This window comes from Salvelinus alpinus, chromosome 3 (assembly GCF_045679555.1).
Source record: "Salvelinus alpinus chromosome 3, SLU_Salpinus.1, whole genome shotgun sequence".
Taxonomy (NCBI): Eukaryota; Metazoa; Chordata; class Actinopteri; order Salmoniformes; family Salmonidae; genus Salvelinus; species Salvelinus alpinus.
The window spans coordinates 22589936-22612950 of NC_092088.1; the positions used below are offsets into that span (position 1 = coordinate 22589936).

At 41.3% G+C, this 23015-nt stretch overlaps 2 protein-coding genes across 3 annotated transcripts in view; one reads left to right on the plus strand and one right to left on the minus strand.

The window, feature by feature from the left end:
- The window catches only part of itga3b (integrin, alpha 3b), a 52955-nt gene extending 40648 nt beyond the window's left edge, over positions 1-12307 (plus strand). Inside the window, exons 16-26 of the mRNA XM_071392094.1 lie at positions 90-164; positions 284-363; positions 515-592; positions 759-861; positions 1137-1313; positions 6295-6411; positions 6584-6697; positions 6803-6901; positions 7044-7169; positions 7563-7726; positions 8203-12307. Coding sequence (XP_071248195.1) covers positions 90-164; positions 284-363; positions 515-592; positions 759-861; positions 1137-1313; positions 6295-6411; positions 6584-6697; positions 6803-6901; positions 7044-7169; positions 7563-7673 — 1080 coding nt within the window. The 3' untranslated portion in view covers positions 7674-7726; positions 8203-12307. The remainder of the gene's footprint in view (positions 1-89; positions 165-283; positions 364-514; positions 593-758; positions 862-1136; positions 1314-6294; positions 6412-6583; positions 6698-6802; positions 6902-7043; positions 7170-7562; positions 7727-8202) is intronic.
- A 3298-nt stretch (positions 12308-15605) lies between these two features.
- LOC139570314 (angiotensin-converting enzyme-like) overlaps positions 15606-23015 on the minus strand; it is a 44704-nt gene continuing 37294 nt past the window's right edge. For both annotated transcript variants that reach the window (XM_071392096.1, XM_071392095.1), the window contains one exon: positions 15606-16202. In XM_071392096.1, the coding sequence (XP_071248197.1) occupies positions 15970-16202 (233 nt within the window). In that variant the 3' untranslated portion in view covers positions 15606-15969. The remainder of the gene's footprint in view (positions 16203-23015) is intronic.

Sequence of the window (23015 nt, forward strand, 5' to 3'; positions counted from 1 at the left end):
GAATTCTGGCTGTTGACTTGAAATTCATCCGTTAACTGCAGTATGTCCTGTACATGCAGATAGTAGTACCATACCTATATTATGTGCAGGATACTGGTGTAGAATGCCGTGCTGGAGAGAATGTTATGTGTGAGCTGGGGAATCCACTGAGGAGCAATGAGAAGGTAAGGCCACAGTGTTATTCCACGTATAATTTATACAGTGCATTACATCATTGATTTGAACCTATTGGAATATTGATTGGCGGTAGTTCAAACCTTATGACCATCCCGGGGTTTCGCAGGTCTCTCTGCAGCTCATCTTTGAAACAACCGGGATCAACCTCCAAACCAGGGAGATTGAGTCTCAGTTGCTGTTGTCCACGTGAGTAACGGGAGACATTTGTCGTCGCTCTATATCGTGAACTCGTTATCAGATTGGCAACGGTCAGTCTTTATGTCCAAGGTTGAAATATGAATAGGGTTAAGTGGATAGGCTAGCTGAATAAACACTTGTGTCGGTGTTGTTTCCCCAGGTTGAGTGAGCAGAATGACCTGTACCCTGTGTCTGTGGTCCTGTTGATAGAGACCTCCATCCAGACCTCCTTCTCCGTGTAAGTGGAACTTTAGACCCATGTTCCTTGTTGTCCTGATGCCACGCGGTGTGCCTGGATGCATTCAAAATGGATAAGGAGGTATAACACTGTAGCCAACTAACTTCTGTTGGCCCCTTCCCTTATCCTTCTTCTTCTTCTTCCTCTCCTCCCCCTCTCTAAACAGAGAGAATCCCCTGGTCCAGACCTACTTCAGCGGGGAGGTGATGGGAGAATCAGCTATGAACACCACCAGTGACGTGGGCAGTCTTGTGGAATACACCTTCAAGGTGAGACACCAACCCTTAGCTAACGCCAGCCATGTTGTGGGCTAGTGAGTAATGTTTCCCTTACATTCTGACCTGTACTTGTAGGCGTAACAGTTTTGTGAGGTAATATGTGGATGGAAAGACTTTGCCAATTCTTTATGTAGAACAGACATGCTTGGCTGTCACAGAATGAGGAATCCTGTCAGCTCTGTATACATTGTATTTCTATATCGATATCTGCCCTGTTGCCATGTGTCTGTCCTGTGGTGACTTTGATACCACCCTGCTACCACCAGGTGTCAGTAGAGGGAGAGCCTCTGGGGGCGCTGGGGACCCTGGCCGTAGAGTTTGAGTGGCCCTTCGAGGTGACCAGTGGGAAGTGGCTTCTCTACCTGACTGAGATCGTCACCAAGGGGACAACTGAGACCCACTGTGTCCCTCCAGGGGACATCATCAATCTTCTCAACCTCACAGTGAGTTACCAGAGTCTTTCTGAGGCTCTATACAGGCCACCGAATTATATTGTATCTCTATGGCCAACTGGGACCAGTGTGTTACAAAAATATGATTAAAGTAGGACTCCTCAATCTCTGTTTACACCCACAGTTAATCAGTAATATTTGCAATAGGGAGTACTGTTTGGAACAAAACACCCAATTAAACCACACTTGAACCTGACTCACAAGTCTAAAAGAGGCTAAATGTTCATTATGGCCTAGATTCAATCAGTTCAACCGTTAACCAGTGATAGCCAACACCCGCATAGCTGATGTTTTGGCGGTGTCGCAGGTGTAACTATGTTGGAGCTGTCAAATCGGTGAGCAGCTGCTCCCCAGCTAACAACAAAGGTTTCTACAACTTTAGAGAACGTTCCCATAATAGTTCCCATTAGGTCATGAACTAACATTTTCATGAGAACGTTTCCATGATGTGCAAGGAATGTTTCCAAGAGACCATTGCCTTAATGTCAAATAGAAGTTACCCAGAACGTGATTGCCATGTTCTCAGAATATAAGATATTAATGTTCGAGACACGTTTCATGGGAGCGTTGCAAGAACATTCATGTTTCCCCCCAAAATGTCATTACACATCACATCTTGTTACTGTTGTTGAGCCAATCAGATGACAATTGCCTAGGGAGGAGGGGTCATGGTTTCTTCTGGTCAGGGCCTAACTATACTGGCCCAATAAGCACATTCCCTATAGATATTGTCATGCTGTATAATGATAGGAGACAGGCGCAGGAATACATAATAAGGGGTTTTATTTCTCCACCCAAAATAAAGTACATGACGGGGACGAAGCCCAACAACAAACACGTGTATATATATAACACAGGGATGTAACCAAAACAAAGATATATTTATATAACACAGGGTTGTAACCAAAACAAAGATATATTTATATAACACAGGGTTGTAACCAAAACAAAGACATATTTATATAACACAGGGATGTAACCAAAACAAAGACATATTTATATAACACAGGGATGTAACCAAACAAACACGTATTTATATAACACAGGGATGTAACCAAAACAAATAGTTATTTATATAACACAGGGATGTAACCAAAACAAACAGGTATTTATATAACACAGGGATGTAACCAAACAAACACGTATTTATATAACACAGGGATGTAACCAAACAAACACGTATTTATATAACACAGGGATGTAACCAAACAAACATGTATTTATATAACACAGGGATGTAACCAAAACAAACAGGTATTTATATAACACAGGGATGTAACCAAACAAACACGTATTTATATAACACAGGGATGTAACCAAACAAACACGTATTTATATAACACAGGGATGTAACCAAACAAACACGTATTTATATAACACAGGGATGTAACCAAACAAACACGTATTTATATAACACAGGGATGACACCAAAACAAAAGTGCGAGGTGTAAACCTCGGGGGACGAGACCCGTCAACACAAGTGCACAATAACACGCAGCATGAAAGCCAATACAACAGAGCACAGGTACTCACAAGACCAACAGACTTGGGACAATAATCGACAAGGACAATGGGGAACATATATACACATACTAATCAGGGGGAAATGGGAACCAGGTGTGCGTAATAAGACAAGACAGTGGTAATGAATCCAGTTCAGTGTGAACGGAATGAGCAGCAGTACCGGGGGGGGGACCCGTGACAGATATCCCTTATTGGGACCGTGGTTAGGGCGTTCGTCATTGGTGCTGGTTGCCTGGGCTTGAGACCTACTAGAGGAGTCACCCTACTCTCACATTCTAGCCATTAATGTCATTATTGGCATTTTGATTTGCATTTATCAGACGTTTGGATTGTTTATATGGAAATATTATTCATGCGTCTTTGTTTATTACTATAATGTGCATAGATATCTCCTCTTTCACACATTTCTGGAACTTTGGCTACCAGTTTTGTGTCTCTGTGCACGACCTCCTGATGTGTTTTCAGGTTTAATGTTTCTGGACGAAGAGATCAATGCTGCCTTCAGAGTTTGCATCCTCTTTTTTCACCCCAATTTCATGGTATCCAATTGGTAGTTACAGTCTTGTCTCATCGCTGCAACTCCCGTACGGACTCGGGAGAGGCGAAGGTCGCACTGCTTCTTGACACAACGCCTACTTAACCCGGGAGCCAGCCGCACCAATGTGTCGGAGGAAACACCATACACCTGGCGACCGTGTCAGCGTGCACTGAGCCCGGCCCGCCACAGGAGTCGCTAGTGCGCAATGGGACAAGGACATCCCTGCCGGCCAAACCCTCCCCTAACCTGGACAATACTGGGCCAATTGTGCGCCGCCCCATGGGTCTCCCGGACTCGAAACCAGGACCTCTAGTGGCACAGCTAGCACTGCAATGCAGTGCCTTAGACCACTGCACCACTCAGGAGGCCACAGAGTTTGCATTTTACTTAAATGTTGTTCTCTTTCACCTCGATTAACTCTGTTAGTATGAGACAAAGCTTTAAAAATATATATAACACGCCGATAGAGATATGTTTCTGAAAGTAATATATGGCTTACTTGAAAAAGTAACTGTAATAATAATACAGTATTTGAAGACATGAAGTCGTTATATCAGTCCTACAAATAAAAGTAATACAACTGTAAGTAATATATTACCCCCAACATTGGTCTCAAGTGATTCTGTTGCAATTTGTCTATTTTTTTCCACATTAAAACTTGGAGATGGAACTCTGTGTTGTGTATTGTTGTTGGTATAACTGGCATCATCATTGCTTGAATTGCAAATGTGAGAAAGTACAGACATGCTACTGTAAATATACACATTTCTGATATTCTGACAACATGGCAACCGTGTTCTAGGTATGTTTCTCTCAGAAGCAACACTACTTCCTGAGCCGCCTTACAGCAACCAATTAGGGGTGTTACAGATCGAAATCCAGTGACGAGAGGCTGATGGGATTCCTTATCAGAGACGCATGTTGTTCTACACAGTATATATGTTGTGTGGATTTAACAAATACGGTCTAGAGTTCTCTAGAATTCTACCAGTTCCCATCTTTCAAAGACAAACTCATTTGAATTAGATCAGATAGCTGCGTTGTAACTGTTGCCAAATGAATACGTGAACATCTATTGCTCAGGAAGTTCGAGTCGGGTGACTCCACTAGCGGGTCTAAAATCCAGGCCACCATCAATGACGAACAACCAAGTCACTGTCCCAATAAGGGATATCTCAATAGCATGTGCTTATTGTGCCGGGATAGTTAGGGCCCGTCCAGAAGAAACCCTAAGCCCTCCTCCTTAGGCACTTGTGTGGATCTGAAACAGCTTGATAGGCGTAAGCAAAAGGGCGAATGCACTTTGAAGTAAATCTCAGCTCTGTTAAAAGTACACTGAAGAAAGAAGTGTCACAGGCGTTAAAACAGGTTAATATGCCCCACCAACATGAGACAACTAAGCAGAAATGCAGAACATGTTGTAATAAGGCAATCAAATTAATGATAAGAGAACAGTGAAATTAATTGATAACTGAGACAGAAATGGTGGCGTAACAGGAAGAGCTGAAAGACGTGAACCAAGAGGTTGTGAGTACAAATCCCAGGTGAGGACATGTTGAATAATAATTACTGTGTAAATGAACATGCACATTGTAATCATGTGTTCTAAATATGTATGTTGAGAACACTATGTTAGTAGCGCTGTGTGTGTGTAGGTATCCCTTGCCAACTGACAAAAATAACTGTGAATAGATCTATGTTTCAACAGTAACAAGGTGTGATGTTTAATGAATTTTTTTTTTGAGGGGGAGAATATTTCTTTGGGACCACGTCCTGACAACTGAAGCAAATAAATGTTCTTGCAACGTTCCCATGAAACGTGTTTAGAACGTCAATATCTTACATTCGGAGAATGTGCTGTGTGTGTTTAGTGGATCATTGATGGAATATTCTCGTAATGTTTCTTGCAACATTCTCATGAAACGTGTCTAGAACATTAGTGTTGTGTATTCTGAGAACTTTGTAATCACGTTCTAGATAAGTTCTGTGTGACATTAAGGGAATGTTCTCCTAACTTTAACACACACAAAAAACGTGCTAAAAAGGTTCTCAGAAGGTCTTCGCTAACATAAATAGAATGTTCCCCTAACTAACAGAAAACTGGACACTCAAACATCAAGAGAACATTACGGGTAACATAACAAACATGTTCTCACTCCCTAAAATTGTTAGCTGGGTCTTGATCATTGTCACGAAGCCACACCCGTGCCACACCTGTCCCACTTGCGTTAAAAGTTCAGAACAAGAAAGTGAAGTGTAGGCTGTATAGAAATAATGAGGTTAAAGTTGTCATAAACAAAATGATGAGGGTTTCTATCATCCTAATGGAGATGTAGATTACATCTCACATTCCAGTGTTCCTACTTCTAAGCAAGGCTGCATTGGGTTTCTCTTAATTCGACTCCGAAGCAGCCAATGTCTGCTTTCGGTATAATGCCAGGAGACGCTTTTGGATTTGACCTCCGACACCACCAAAACAATCGCTATGCAGATGTCGGGTAAAGCAGATCTGATTGAATTGAGCCCATCCGCACCGCGGAAGTTCAGCTTTACACCATGATTGAAATTTAGAGGCAATGTTCCCACTTTAGCGGAGACTGCATTCACGGTAAACGCCGCATATGTCGGCTCAATTGGGAATGACATTTACATTTCTGTCTCGGAATCTGTAACGCTTCAGCAATACAGATTGAAGAGAGCCCTATGTCTGCACAAAGATAGACTGAAAAGGCCAATGATATTTTGAGAAGTCAGCAGGAGTTGTCTTTATTTCCATTCCAGTAATTACTGTTGTAACGTGACGTAATGTGCCTCTTTGTCTGTCGCCTCTCCTTCTTTGTCTCTTCCTCTTCTACCTTTTCTCTCTTTCTCCTCCTCCTCCTCCTCCCCTGTCCGTCTCTCTCTCCCCAGTTGTCCAAGAACAGGAGCAAACGTCCCAAGCGAGCGGTGGAGGGCGAACACCCTCGCATCATCGAGCCGCAGGCGGTCCTTACCGTGCTGACTCCTCGTAAAGAGACCTACCTACTGGTGAGGACAGGCCATTAGACAATTTAATTATGTCCATGATCTACCAATTCTGATGCTGTGATCCTGAAAGCTCATCCAGACACTTACTGTAATTTAAGGGCTCTAGAAGCACCATTGATGAGCCTAGTGTCTCGTGTCCGGTCCTAATTCTGGCCATGTTTTTGTTGTGAAGGATTGTTCGAAGTGGACGGCCCGCTGTGTGACGTTCACCTGTCCCTTGATCAACATGTCTACCTCTGCCAAGATCATTGTGAGGTCACGGGTGTGGAACAGCACTATGCTAGAGGTGAGAGGTCAGACGATACAGCAAGACTCTTGGACCAAAAGGGTCAAATTGCCAAATCCGAATAGGGTCATGACCATACCTTTTTGGGTTGTGTGTGTTTGGCAGGACTATAAAAATGCTTTGAGGATTAAGGTTAGAGGTCAGGCCACACTGAAACTTGTGACGGACAACCCCACCATCAAGATGGAAAATGAGACCAGAGAGGTTAGTGTCATAATGATGATGGTGATGATGATTTAGACAAATGGTATTCTTAGTATGTTATGGATGATAGGGATATTGATTATGATATTCCTCTCTTTCTTTCTTTCTTTCTTTCTCTCTTTCTTTCTTTTCCATCCTCCAGTTCATAGTGGACATTGACCCAGTCCTTGGGGTGGAAACACCTTATGAGGTTCCCCTGTGGATCATCATCGTTGCCGTGGTAGCAGGAATCCTGCTGTTAGGAGTCATCAGCATCATACTATGGAAGGTGAGAACCCTAAGGACTTTCTGATTAATAACTATACTATTTGTGGCTATCATGTTTGAATGTAAACCTGTTATGACATGCCTGTTGTACACTGCTTGCTTGCAATAGTATCCCATTTACTCCAATGCACCAATAAAATAAATTATTCTATGTAGCCTACATTTGTGACTGCCTTTTTATATTGACTGTGTTTGTATCAAGTATGTTATACTGTACCTATCAGTAATACTCCATTAAACTCAACTGCGCTAGTTTTAGCATGCTACTGCTAGCCTACAGTATGTATAAGTGCTGCCCCATTAAACCCAATAGCACTAGCTCGCAACCGCTAGCTACTGTAGCCGTTAGCTTCTCCATGTAGCTCCAGTCTAACTGTACCGCGTGGTCCCCCAGTGTGGCTTCTTCAGGAGGGCCAGCAGGAGGGAGATGTACGAGGCCAAAGGCCAGAAGGCTGAGATGAAGAGCCAGCCCTCAGAGACGGAGAGGCTGACTGAGGACTACTGAGACAGGAGAGGCCCCCAATGAGGGGCCATGCTACACTCCACTAGGGCGCCTGGGTAATGCAGTCCTCCGGCCTCCGCCGCGGGCAGCGTCTAGCACACTAGATGTAACGCCTTGTAGATTGTGGGATGAAGTTGGTTGTTGGCTAGTAATGTGTCGAAGGGGAATTTGGATTTCTTCCATGCTAACACTTCTTCATTGTCAATTCTAACTAGCGTTTGTGTCTCCCTTCTTTTTCAGGCTGATAGTGTACTGTACCTAACATTTTCTACTTGTCTTTTCTACCGTATTTACTAAGAATCTATTCTGCAGCATCTCTCACTCTTCTGATGAATGACTTTACTCTCTTTCTTCTTCAATCGCTTTTTTACTCTATGGGAAAATACATTTCCAACATAAATTGTCTAACTTTGTCTAATTCCTGAGTTTAGCCTCCAGATATTCCAATTCTTACATAAAATAAACAGTTCAACACTATTTGAATATGGCTTTCCCTAATGCTGTGTTGTCTACCTGTCTGTCTTCTCAACAGCTTGGCTTCTTCAAGCGGGCCATCTACTACCGGATTATGCCAAAGTACCATGGAGTGAAAATCCGTAAGGAAGAACGCTACCAGTTTAACATGGGCTTCCAGCCAGAGGATCCAGACAAGAAGTACTGGATCACCAACTGGACAGAGATGCAACGTTACTACTACTGAAACCCTGACCTATGACCCTGAACTCTGAACTCTTGACCTCTGCCCGTGTTCAGGAGCATTGTGACGGAAGGACACAAGGGTTTTTGGGATGTCACACAACTTGGAGGGCACAGCACACAGACCAATTGTGAATACTGACCACATTGATTCTGGAACCTTTCTCCACTGTGTATAAGTCTCTGTAGATTTCATCAAAATATTTTTTTGTTCTTTTTTTGTGCAATATGCCAAATATTCTGTTTCAGAAATTGCAATGTTTAAAGTATTTTGATGAAATCAGTGTTGTACATTGAAAGAGTGTTTAAAAATCCCAGTTTGGTTGTAAATTTCATTTATTTTCCTACCACTGCATATTTAAGTACTGAAAAAAAAAAACCTTTGCATGTATATTTTTCGTCCATATGATCTATCTGCAAGTTCTTGAGCAAAGTCGTTTTTTTGTCGTCACTGTTTCTTTTTTTTAATCAGGTGAATGAGTCTGTAGAGAGTCTGTAAAAATTCTTAGTGAATGTACTGTTCCTTTCATGTCTCTTTGTTTTAGAATGTCACTGATTGTCAGTGGTTTAGCGATGACGTCACTACAACAGTAGTTTGGGAGATTATTTTGAACTGTGCAGAGCTTTATTAATCATCAGGATGACTTTGTTATGACAGAACAATAACAGTGCCTTAAAAGAGATGGATTCAGTGATGACACTTTACAGTGCCTTCAGGAAGTATTCATACCCTTTGACTTATTCCAAATGTTGTTGTGTTACATGCTTGAAATCAAAATGGATTAAATAAATAAAAAGTCTCACCCATCGACTCACAAAACCCCATTATGACAACGGGGAAACACGTTTTTAGAAATGTTTGCTAATATATTGAAAATTAAATACAGAAATATCTCATTTACATAAGTATTCCCACCCCTGGGTCAATACATGTTGGAATCACCTTTGGCAGCGATTACAGCTGTACGTCTTTCTGGGTAAGTCTCTAAGAGCTTTGCACACTTGGATTTTACAATATTTGCACATTATTTTTTTAATTCTTCAAGCGCTGTCAAGTTGGTTGTTGATCACTGCTGGACAGCCATTTTCTAGTATTGCCATAGATTTTCAAGCCGATTTAAGTCAAAACTGTAACTAGGCCACTCAGGAACATTCAATGTCATCTTGGTAAGCAACTCCAGTGTATTGTGTCTTAGGTCATGTGCTTAGCTCTATTCCGTTTCTTTTAATCCTAAAAAAAACTCCCTAGTCCTTGCCGATGACAAGCATACCCATAACATGATGCAGCAACCACCATGCTTGAATAGTATGTGGTACTCAGTGATGTGTTGTGTTCGTTTGCCCGAAACAACGCTTTGTATTCGGGACATACATTTCATTTCTTTGCCAATTTTTCTGCAGTTTTTCTTTAGTGCCTTGTTGCAAGCACAATGCATGTTTTGGAATATTTTTTTATTCTGTACAGGCTTCCTTCTTTTTCACTCTGTCATTTAGGTTAGTATTGTGGAGTAACCACAATGTTGTTGATCCATCCTCAGTTTTCTCCTATCACAGCCATTTAACTCTGTAACTGTTTTAAAGTCACCATTGGCCTCATGGTGAAATCTCTGAGCAGTTTTCTTCCTCTCCGGGCAAACTGAGTTATGAAGTACGCCTGTATCTTTGTAGTGACTGGGTGTATTGGTACACCACCCTATGTGTAAATAATTAACTTCACCATGCTCAAAGGGATATTCAATGTCTGCTTCTTTAAATGTTTACCCATCTACTAATAGGTGCCCTTTGCTAGGCATTGGAAAACCTCCCTGATCTTTGTGGTTGAATCTGTGTTTGAAATTCACTGCTCGACTGAGGGACCTTACAGATAATTGTATGTGTGGGGTACAGAGATGAGGTAGTCATTCAAAAATCTTCACATTAAACACTATTATTGCACACGGAGTGAGTCCATGCAACTTATTATGTGACTTGTTAAGCAAATGTTTACTCCTCAACTTATTTAGAGTGCCATAACAAAGGGGTTGAATACTTATTGACTCAAGAAATGTCAGCTTTTCATGTCTTAAAACATAATTCCACTTTTACATGATGTGGTATTGTGTGTAGGACAGTGACACAAAATCTACATTTATTCAATTTTAAATTCAAGCTGTAACACAACAAAATGTGGAAAAAGTCAAGGGGTGTGAATACTTTCTGAAGGCACTGTAGGTCTGTGGATTGCATGCAGTACTCTCCAGTGCAAGATCAAGCAGTATAATATTGGTGCATTGCACACAGGAAAATTGTATCTGCACAGCTTTAGACAGAGCATATTTTCAGGGTTTAAAGTTAGAGTTTAAAGTCCCCGTTGTTTCCAGTAGATCTTGGATGGACAGAAAGCACATTACAGACGGGAAACAAGAAAAATAAGTTTTATGAAAGCAGATTAGCGTTTTTCGTCATGAATCTTGTTCTGGAGGCTGCTCTGCAGAGTGGTCACTAGCTGGCACAGCCACAAAGTCATAAAATAGGAATTTAAACTTAACCTTAACCCTAACCTTAACCACACTGTTAACCATAATGCCTAACCCTAACCTTAAGTTAAGACCAAAAAGCTAATTTTTGTTTTCATTATTTTTTACAATATAGCAAATTTCGACTTTGTAGCTGCCTCCAGGACAAGACTCAGGACAGTAAACGTTTACCTGCGGTATGAAATGGCAGTACATACTGTATGTGATCCTACTAACCCCATCCATCCCCTGCATATCTGCTTCTCACAATGGCCCCTAAGCACTCCAGCAAGACATAGAATAGCCTAGTGCCTTGCTTGTTTTTATGCTCCATCTTTGAAACAAGCCAATATTCGGTGGTGGGATGGAATGGTTGTAGTGCACTTGAATTGTGAATGGCCGACGAGAGATGAACACTTCTCTAAATGAGGATTTATTTCACTGAACTGTGTGGTTTACGACAGTAGAGCGCCAGTGCGGTTGTTCTTGTTGTAATCATATAGAGGGAGTCGTAACACTGAACTTAATGTATAGGTCTTTGGCCTGATTACTGTACATGACAGCAATGTCAGCGGGCTACAGACACTACACTTAGGGCCATATTCAATCCGTATTGTGGAAATTCAGCGTTACAGCGTGATTTGAATTTAAAGGCAACGCTCCCGCGTTAGCGGAGACTGCATTCACGGTAAACGCTGTACCACACAGTGTACTGTAGATTGTGAGCGTGAACAACGGGATTTGACGTATTCATATTCTCGTAGTAAGTTACCCTATGACTGCTCAAATGGAATGACTGACTGTTTGAATGACTGCAGTTCTCCTGAATCATTTACATTGTAACATTTTACTTGTGTAGTTTCTTCCATCGTTCATTACTGTGCTTCATATTGTGAAGTTATGTGGAATGTTTGATAGGCGGCAGAGCATTTCTTGTTGTGGTCAACCTGCATAACTAATGCCCACAGAGCATTTCTCAGTCAACAGAGAGTAGACAGCTACTGGAGTGGTTACACAACTGTCTGTCAGCACACCAAATGGCACCCTATTCCCTACGTAGTGCACTACTTTTGACAGTGGTGAAAAGTACTTAATTAAAAATACTTAAAAGTATTACTTAAGTCGTTTTTGGGGGTATCTGTACTTTACTGTTTATATATTTTTTTACAACTTTTACTTTTACTTCACTACATTCATAATGAAAATAATGTACTTTTTATTCCATAAATTTTCCCTGACACCCAAAAGTACTCGTTACATTTTGAATGCTTAGCAGGACAGGAATATGGTCCAATTCACTCACTTATCAAGAGAACATCCCTGGTCATCCCTACTGCCTCTGATCTGGTGGACTCACTAAACATAAATGCTTCATTTGTAAATGATGTCTGAGTGTTTGAGTGTCCCCCTGGCTATCAGTAAATAAAACAAAAATTTAAAAAACTGTGCCGTCTGGTTTGCTTAATATAAGGAATTTTTTAATAATTCATACTTTTACTGTTGATACTTAAGTATATTTTAGCAATTGCATTTACTTTTGATACTTAAGTATGTTTAAAACCAAATACTTTTAGACTTTTACTCAAGTAGTATTTTACTGGGTGACTTTTACTCAAGTATGACATTTGGGTACTTTTTCCATCACTGACTTTTGAGCAGACCTTATGGGCAGTGGTGTAAAGTACTAAAGTAAAAATACTTTAAAGTACTACTTAAGTATATTTTTGGGGTATCCTTACTTTACTTTACTTTTTATATTTTTTGACTACTTTTACTTCTCTACATTACTAAAGAAAATATTTTACTTTTTACTCTATACATTTTCCCTGACACCCAAAAGTACTTGTTACATTTTGAATGCTTAGCAGCACAGGATAATGGTCCAATTCCCGCACTTATCAACAGAACATCCCTGGTGTTCCCTACTGCCTCTGATCTGGCAGACTCATTAAGCACACATGCTTCGTTTGTAAATTATGTCTAAATGTTGGAGTGTGCCCCTGGCTATCCGTAAATTTTAAAAACAAGAAAATGGTGCCGTCTGGTTTGCTTAATATAAGGAATTTGAAATGATTTATACTTTTACTTTTGATACTTAGGTACATTTTTGCGATTACAGTTACTTTTGATACTAAATTATATTGAAAACCAAACACTTTTAGACTTTTACTCAAGCACTACTTTACTGGATGACTTTCACTTTTACTTAAGTCATTTTTATTAAGGTATCTTTACCTTTAATCAAGTATGACAATTAGGTACTTTTTCCATCACTGCTTATGGGCCCTGGTCAAAAGTAATGCAATAAATAGGGGATAGGGTGCCATTTGGTCTGCAGCAGACAGTTGTGTAACCACTCCAGTAGCCATCACCTGAGGCACCAGAGATATTCTGCAAAGAGATTCTTTAACCGGTCATCTGTAGTCGTTGCTACAGACGTTCCATTGACTCACACAGTGGCTGGGGACGGAGGGGGGTGTCAAATCAAACTTTATTTGTCACATGCGCCGAATACAACAAGTGTAGACCTTACCGTGAAATGCTTACTTACAAGCCCTGTATAGCGGCAGTGGCGATTTTAGCATGTAAATCTTGGTGGGGCAAAACAAATCAAATGTGGGATGCATGCCAGCAAAGCCACTACACAACACATCACTAAGCAATACATTAATTGCACTAGAACGGTGACAAACGGTGCCCACAAACTGTTAGGGCCTACATAAAGCTGTCCCAACAGCAGAGTCCCAACAGCAGTCCCAACGCCTTACCACTGATACACCTGGCTATCAGCGGAGCCATTTAGCCTCATTTACTGCCTTTTAAAAAAACATAGCTGATATGGCTGACTTGTTAAAAAATGTGGTTTCTACAGACAATTGAGATGTACAAACTATGGCATGAGGGGACGACAAGCGGATGAGGCACTCCGTAATTTCGATTAAGACATTAATGAGCGAGCTAGGACGTCCGTAGTCAATATAACTATTTGTTCAGCACTTTTGAAATGTACAGCGACAGAATTTAGAACATGGGCCGTTCTTACAGTGTTCTCCCTGTACACTAAGTCAGAACCGTAGGATAAATAAAGGGGACATATAAGCAGACGATGAAAGCGCTTACAATAGTCGATAATTACATTTCTCAAAAACAGGTTAAAGGCTACATGTGCACCACAGTAGGCGAAATTAAGAGGTGAAAATAGACCAAATTATTAGGGTGAGGCACATGGGCTACTAACAGCTTACAACACAACATACACTTAGTATTACTTTCTTAGCTACAGTATACATATCTCCCTGGCATGTTACATAATTTATGCAGCAGCATACAATACATTTTTGGACTCACCTTGTTGTGCTGTGCTCACTTGAACAGGAAGGTGGCGAAGCGGTTCTTCGTGGGCAAATTTTGTCATCAGTCTTTGTCATTAAAGTCTGTCATTCTCTGGATTTATGGTTCTTTCAAGACAACTGTAAAAATAAAAATAAAAGCAGAATCATGATGACGTCAGTGATCTTCAGGTCGTAGCTCTAGTAAGAGGCCCGAGTTCCAGATTTACAATTACGAGTTGGATGAAAGTTCAAAACTTATTTTCCCAGTCGTAGCTCGTTTTTCCTGAGTTCCCCAGTTGTCTTGAACTCACTAAAGTCAGATTTTGCAGTTGTTTTGAGCGCGGCACAAATCATGCTTCATTGACAGCACAGCCAAAGTTGAATGTTTATCATTTTAAACTAGGAAAACAGACTTGGGACCACACAGCCACTCCACTGAATAGCAGGCTAGTGATTGCTATGCAATGCTTGCAGTTACCCACTGATTCCTTCCAAACCGCTCATTGTTGAATTTGCGATTTCCTTCTTGTTGGATAATGTTTATGTCCAATGGCCGATGAGCACCGATACGTTTTATCTATAATTTCTCTTCATTATTTCTCTTCATATGACAAGGATTAAAAAGGATTTGCCAGTAGATTGTCGACTTGATTCATGAGGATGACTGCTAGCTAAGATTTTGAAAGTATGATGTTGACATGATCAGTCCAATCAAAACTACTGTACATATAACGTGATTTGACGTAATTTTATCTGTGGCCAATGACCTTGAGCCTTCTTGGATGGGCACTCCTAATGTAACTCTATGGCAGCACCCAAAGAGCTTGATTTTTCTTGCTCTACCCTTAGACTTGGAGGTGACGTAGTGTCCCCACGAGTGACAGAACACTGAGCCATTCACGGCGCAGCGCGCCATATTTTCTGCTGGCTTGCCCCACCACCACAGAAAGCACTGAGCTAGGCTGAAACACCTGCATTTTGGAGCTGCCTTACTCAAGAAAACAAGAGACCATGTTTGCATGCAGCTTTATTAAAACAATTATATATTTTTTTTTTACAGTGTTTGCAAACTGATATGTGATACGTATTAATGCCAAAATAACATGCAAAACAGGCAAGTCCAAAACAAATTATATATCTATTATTATTATTATTTTTTGCTTAAAATGTGGGGCTCAAAACAGGTGGGGTTCTGCCTGAAAGACGGGTCGCCACTGTATAGTGGTGTTATTTTATACCATGCTGTGTCAATGTACTGTAATTAAATAGTTTTTACCCGTTATTAATACCCATTATTTGATTGAATATATCACTTGTTATTACCTGCACGATTAAACACATTGTTATACATTTTTTTATCCATCTTATCTTGCCACACAGACCCTCATTGACCAATGAATACAGAGCAAATGGACATTTCTCTCTCTTTATTCTCGAAAGGCAAAGTATTGAATGATAAAATCGAATATTTCCAAAAACAATGCATACACAATTAATGACTTTACAAACAATCAGTTGAAACATTTGTTCCCCAGGCTCAGTGTTTCAACTATTACAAATAAATTACAAAACTGTTAGATTCTTTGTTCTTTGCATAGTAAAAATTATTTTGATTCCAAATTTATACAATAAATATACAAGACATCCAACATAGGGGAGAAGCAGACCAAAATAATAAACAAAACCAATCAGGATGCATGGTACAAACAAACACTGATGATGACACTGCTGTTACCGGGGGAAGATGATCTTCCCATTAGAGTAGTCGGTGCAGCCTTACTTCAGCTCCAGCTCAGATGAGGACAGATCTCTTCGTTTTGATTTCTTGTGCTTGTAGCCCAGGAGGATGGTGGCCACTAGGAGCACCAGGCCCAGGACCAGTAGGACCCACTGGCCTGCTGCAGCCGCTGCACCATCCAGACTCATGCCCAGAAAGTTCACTTTACCATTATCTAGAACTGGGGTTGGGGTTGGGGTTGCGGCTGTGGGGGATGTTTCTGAGCCGTCACCTGGAAACACACACAGAGGTGAGTGATGCGAATCAGAAGACATACTCTTATCCTGTTTCAATATAGTACTAGGCTTAAATGAGCGAACAAGAGACGGAATGCAATATGACATTTTATTAAATAGTTTACTGATGACAGGTCTGGGAGAAGGAGTTCCAATGACGGGCCTTAAAAGGAAGGATTCACCCATTTGGAATGTTATATCGTATTTGTGCATCTCTGAGTGATGTTCTATTGGTTTCCAGGGTCATTTCATGTTTTCATGTGTATCTGAGCTATTCCTTATTCAAGCAGGCAGCGATACAGCAGTTATGACGAGTTTTGCATCACGTGAAAATTACCCCAGGAATGATAGAACATCGCTCTGAGATGAATAAATACTATATAACATAAAAAATTGGTTAATCTTTCATTTAAAAAAGGTAGACTCAACGATATGACATAGATGCGGAACGAAAACAGCATAGTGGCTACATTTTCCCGCAACAACTAAGACCGTTGAAGCGTGAGGCTCAATTTCTCTGCTGTTTGCTGCCCTGGCTACCACGCTGTGAACAGCATGAAGCGAACCCGTGCACGTGCACAGCTCCTGTGTGTAAGTCTTGTATCTCGCTCATCTCAATATCTGCGGTGCTGCTCTTGGCAACGTCATTTCGCTGAGTCTACCTTTAAGGTTATTATAGCTGGTGGAGGGTTGTTAACTTTTGCTGTAACACGCAAGTGAAAGAACTTGTGTACGTTTGACATAAATACATACCGAGATTTATGCCCATTGGTTGAGAGAGAGGAAGGTGATGATTGCAAGTGTGTACCCCATAGGTTAAACAACAAGCATAAGGAATATGCATTATTGTGCCGTGCTCATAGTCTAAAAGGTAAATGGGGGAATGACATTCCACCCATGGCAAAGTAGAAAAGAGAACATGAAACAAGACCTATGCTGATGATACCTTTGTATACATTCCCACTATGCCCGAAGAATAGGAAACAGTGTGAATGACGTCGTACTTACTGGATAAAGTTAAAAAGATCATTCAGACCAGCCTTACTGATTGAAAATTCGGAAACTACACTGAACAAAAATAGAAATCGCAACATGCAATCATTTCAAAGATTTTACTGAGTTGCAGTTCATAAGGAAATCAGTCAATTCAAATAAATAAATGTGATCCTAATCTATGGATTTCACATGTCTGGGAATACAGATATGCATCTGTTGGTCACAGATACCTTAAAAAAAAGGTAGGGGCGTCGATCAGAAAACCAGTCAGTATCTGGTGTGACCACCATTTGCTGTCGTACACTTCGATACAGAGCATCCCAAACATGCTCAATGGGTGACATGTCTGGTGAGTATGCAGGCTATGGAAGAACTGGGACATTTTCAGCTTCCAGGAATTGTGTACAGATCCTTGCGACATGGGGCATCATACTGAAACGAGGTGATAGTGGCGGATGAATGGCACAACAATGGGCCTCAGGATCTCGTCACGGTATCTCTGTGCATTCAAACTGCCACCAATAAAATGCAATTATGGTCTTTGTTCGTAGCTTATGCCTGCCTATACTATAACCCCACCTCCACCATGGGGCACTCTATTCACAACGTTAACATCAGCAAACCGCTCGCCCACATGACGCCATACACGTGGTTTGCAGTTGTGAGGCCGGTTGGCCATTGGAGGCGGCTTATGGTAGAGAAATGAACATTAAATTCTCTGGCAACAGCTCTGGTGGATATACCTGCAGTCAGCATGCAAATTGCACGCTCCCTCAAAACTTGAGACATCTGTGGCATTGTGTTGTGTAACAAAACTGCACATTTTAGAGTGGCCTTTTATTGGCCCCAGCACAAGGTGCACCTGTGTAATGATCATGCCGTTTAAGCTTCTTGATATTTCACACCTGTCAGGTGTATGGATTATCTTGGCAAAGGACAAATGCTTACTAACAGGGATGTAAACAAATTTGTGCACAAAATTTGAGAGAAATAAGCTTTTTGTACATATGGAAAATTCTGGGATGTTTTATTTTAGCTCATAAAACATGGGGCCAACACGTTATATTTTTGTTCAGTGTGCATTACTTTTCAAGATTGCTTGTGTCAAAACTGAGAACATTGAGACCAGGTCTTAATCTCAGAAAAAAGGTGTTTAATGCATAATTAGAAAGGAAAGAGTTTCTTGTCCTTTCCGCCATTTCATCTTTGTTCAGTCAGTGTGGTCAGAGAACAGAGGCCTCTTCTGCGCTCCCCCTCTTCTCCGACATTCCATTTTCCCCTCGATCGTGTTCTTTCCCCCTGTCTTTACGACATCCCAGTCCATCTCTCTCCATTGTTTTCTCCACCTACAGGATTTCTCTCCTTCGAGTCCTGTCTCCTCGCTCTATCTAATCTCAAACTCCTCCTTTCAGCAGAAACTCATCATGAAGGATTGGAGGTATTGATTTCATTGCTAGGAGCCTCTAAACCCACTAAAAACAATGCTTCAGCCCTGACAACAGTTGTTTCTCTGCAGAGGGATTGGTTTCAGCTTAAGTACATTGGAATTTTAGTGGCTCTAATCATTGACCTATAAAAGAACTGGAGACAGCGTCAAAGATGGCTGACTGTTGTTTTCAACGTAATCTACTCAAATTCGCATACGCCGTTTCGTGGTGGCCGCTATCTGCTTTACAGAGCCCATAACGCTTGCGCACTAGCACTTGGTGTGCACTGGAGGTTAGCATGAGCCGCGATGATGTCATCACATTTTCCAAAAACACGGAAGACATCATGGGGACCGACTTCGGCGGAAGTCGTGACACATCAGTTGAATATAAAATGTTAATATCTTCGGCTATGTGGAATCAATAGTCAACTGTACAAAATTTGGCACAAGGTACAGTTGAGGTCGGAAGTTTACATACACTTAGGTTGGAATCATTAAAACTCGTTTTACAACAACTCCACAAATGTCTTGTTAACAAACTATAGTTTTGGCAAGTCATGACACGAGTCATTTTTCCAACAATTGTTTACAGTCAGATTATTTCACTGTATCACAATTCCAGTGGGTCAGAAGTTTACATACACTAAGTTGACTGTGCCTTTAAACAGCTTGGAAAATTCCAGAAAATTATGTCATGGCTTTAGAAGCTTCTGATAGGCTAATTGACATCATTTGAGTCAATTGGAGGTGTACCTGTGGATGTATTTCAAGGCCTGCCTTCAAACTCAGTGACTCTTTGCTTGACATCATGGGAAAATCAAAAGAAATCAGCCAAGACCTCAGAAAAAAAATGTAGACCACAAGTCTGGTTTTACCTTGGGAGCAATTTCCAAACTCCTGAAGGTACAAAGATCGTACTTTTTGGAGAAATGTCCTCTGGTCTGATGAAACAAAAATAGAACTGTTTGGCCATAATGACCATCGTTATGTTTGGAGGGAAAAGGGGGAGGCTTGCAAGCCAAAGAACACCATCCCAACCGTTAAGCACATGGGTGGCAGCATCATGTTGTGGGGGTGCTTTGCTGCAGGAGGGACTGGTGCACTTCACAAAATAGATGGCCTCATGAGGAGGGAAATTATGTGGATATATTGAAGCAACATCTCAAGACATCAGTCAGGAAGTTAAAGCTTGGTCGCAAATGGGTCTTCCAAATGGACAATGACCCCCAAGCATACTTCCAAAGTTGTGGCAAAATGGCTTAAGGACAACAAAGTCAAGGTATTGGAGTGGCCATCATAAAGCCCTGACCTCAATCCAATAGAAAATTTGTGGGCAGAACTGAAAAAGCGTGTGCGCGCAAGTGTGACGGATGTGAAATGGATAGCTGGTTAGCGGTGGTGCGAGCTAGCAGCCTTTCAGTCGGTTACGTCACTTGCTCTGAAACCTAGAAGTAGTGGTTCCCCTTGCTCTGCAAGGGCCGCGGCTTTTGTGGAGCGATGGGTAACGATGCTTCGTGGGTGTCAGTTGTTGATGTGTGCAGAGGGTCCCTGGTTCGCGCCTGGGTATGGGCGAGGGGACGGACGTAAAGTTATACTGTTACATTGATGCTGTTGACCCGGATCACTGGTTGCTGCGGAAAAGGAGGAGGTCGAAAGGGGGGTGAGTGTAACGGATGTGAAATGGCTAGCTAGTTAGCGGTGGTGCGAGCTAGCAGCCTTTCAGTCAGTTATGTCACTTGCTCTGAAACCTAAAAGTAGTGGTTCCCCTTGCTCTGCAAGGGCCGCGGCTTTTGTGGAGCGATGGGTAACGATGCTTCGTGGGCGACCTTTGTTGATGTGTGCAGAGGGTCCCTGGTTCGCGCCCGTGTCGAGGGGACGGTCTAAAGTTATACTGTTACACAAGGAGGCCTACAAACCCGACTCAGTTACACCAGCTCTGTCAGGAGGAATAGGCCAAAATGAACCCAACTTATTGTGGGAAGCTTGTGGAAGGCTACCCGAAACGTTTGACCCAAGTAAAACAATTTAAAGGCAATGCTACCAAATACTAATTGAGTGTATGTAAACTTCTGAGCCACTGGGAATGTGATGAAAGAAATAAAAGCTGAAGTAAATAATTTTCTCTTCTATTATTCTGACATTTCACATTCTTAAAATAAAGTGGTGATCCTAACTGACCTAAGACAGGGTATTTTTACTAGCATTAAATGTCAGGAGTTTAAATGTATTTGGCTAAGGTGAATGTAAACTTCCGACTTCAACTGTAGATGTATGTACCCTGAAAAGATATAGATATGGACCAACCCCAGTTATGGCCCCTGGGGGGGTGTGGCAGCCACTATAAGAACAAAAGTTTGCCTCTCAGCTACAGATATTCCTGTTAGCTATTGGAACCTCAGGAAAAGCTAGACTACAATAGCTTGTTGTACACTTCAAGCATTGTATTTACTACTACTAGCCTATCCAGGAGAGATTCCAGGTGTGTGGGAGTGATGAGTAGGCAGAACGCACAGTGAGCTTTCCTGAATAACTGGACATGCCACATGTGTGCATATTGGTGGCAGCATTTATTATAGGACGACTTGGGAGACTGATGATCTCGTGAACTGTCGAGAATAGACATGCAACTGATCCAAATGGTTGCATAATCAGACCTAGGGTGTATGCCGTCTCCGCATGAAACATGCATTCAAAAAGAGGGCGTTTGAGCGGTTATTCAAATTAGCCTAGTACATCACTGCAGTTTACAGTCTAGACAATAAATGTACTCACTTGACAACAATGTTGTAGCCTAAGTACAATAAATGTTATTGTCTACAAAAATGTAGGACTAAATCAATAGAAGAGCTTTGCGTGCCCGGGGACAGCAGAGATCAGCATGGAGGAATGCAGATTTCATAATCTGTTAACTTTTGTTTCTTGCTCTTTGACAGGTGAAATATTGATAGCCCTAATATTTAGCTAATGAATGGCCTAATATCTAGCTAATATTTATCTTGATATTTTGGCCACACATCTCTATCCTCTCTCCTCCAGCTGTTCCTGTGTTCAATAGGCTATAGGCCACGTAAGCATAGGCCAAATGAACTGTCGGGGAAAGTTGAGGATAGAGAGCGCGTTTGTTTGATCACTTCGGCGTTTGGCGGTGATGATAACATTGTGGCACTGACGCATTACAAATGGTTGCCCCGGACAGCCATAGAGATGAGCACAGTGAAAAAGAAGATCCAAATGAATTCACAACCATAAGAAAAATGGTAATCACTTGCAAACCACTTGAGCAATGAGGCAAGCAGTGGCATGCTGTAAAATATGCGCACGCTAAGCTGCAGGCGTTTGTTGTTGAATTGTTGCATTTAAATATACGTTTCTATGTATATTATTTTTCAGTACATCTAGGCCACATGGAAGTAGCCTATTATTTTCACTTATCACTATGAAAATGCACTCACCCTGAAAGCACTGAATGGTCTGTGTTACCGTGCAGTTCATTTCCGGTGGGCAGTATTATGACATGATGAAAGTATTTTCCAATAACAAGAACGCGAGGAGGCGGCATGGTAAGTTTAGGCTATTTACTAGATTGTGTAGGTAGAAAACACATCAGTAGGTGACTTTGAACTTCAACACCCACAGTGTGTGCATGCTATATAAGGGAGTGCGCTTAACATGCCCATCACCACTATACCTATTACACAACACTCCTGTATGTATATTTATATATGTACTGTATGTATGTACAGTATGCATATGTGTGTATACAGTACCAGTCAAAAGTTTGGACACACCTACTCATTGTAAGGTTCTGTATTTATTTTCTTAGTCAACCTTGTGTTCTGTTTCGTTGTGTTCTCGAACGTAGCCCTGTTTCTTTGTGTTCTTGAACGTAGCCCTGTCTTTCATTTTTGTTCATTGAAATGAATACTCAGGGAGAAAAATGTGTAGATTCACATTTATAACTGGTTTCACAAACGAGCTAGGCAAAGGCTTAGTAGAGTCAAAACTAACAATACTTCACAAAGACACAAACAGAATGAACTGAACTATATAAGGAGCTGATGAGACCAGGTGAGTAACTAACACAGGTGAAATCAATGAACAAAAATGAAAGACAGGGCTACGTTCAAGAACACAAAGAAACAGGGCTATGTTCAAGAACACAACGAAACAGAACACAAGGTTGACTAGGAAAATAAATACAGAACCTTACACTCATTCCAGGGTTTTTCTTTATTTTTACTATTTTCTACATTGTAGAATAATAGTGAAGACATCAAAACTATGAAATACCAAAAAAAGTGTTAAACTTCACCCTGAAGGCCCGGTTTCTTCAAAGTAGCCACCCTTTGCCTTGACAGCTTTGCACTCTCTTGGCATTTTCTCA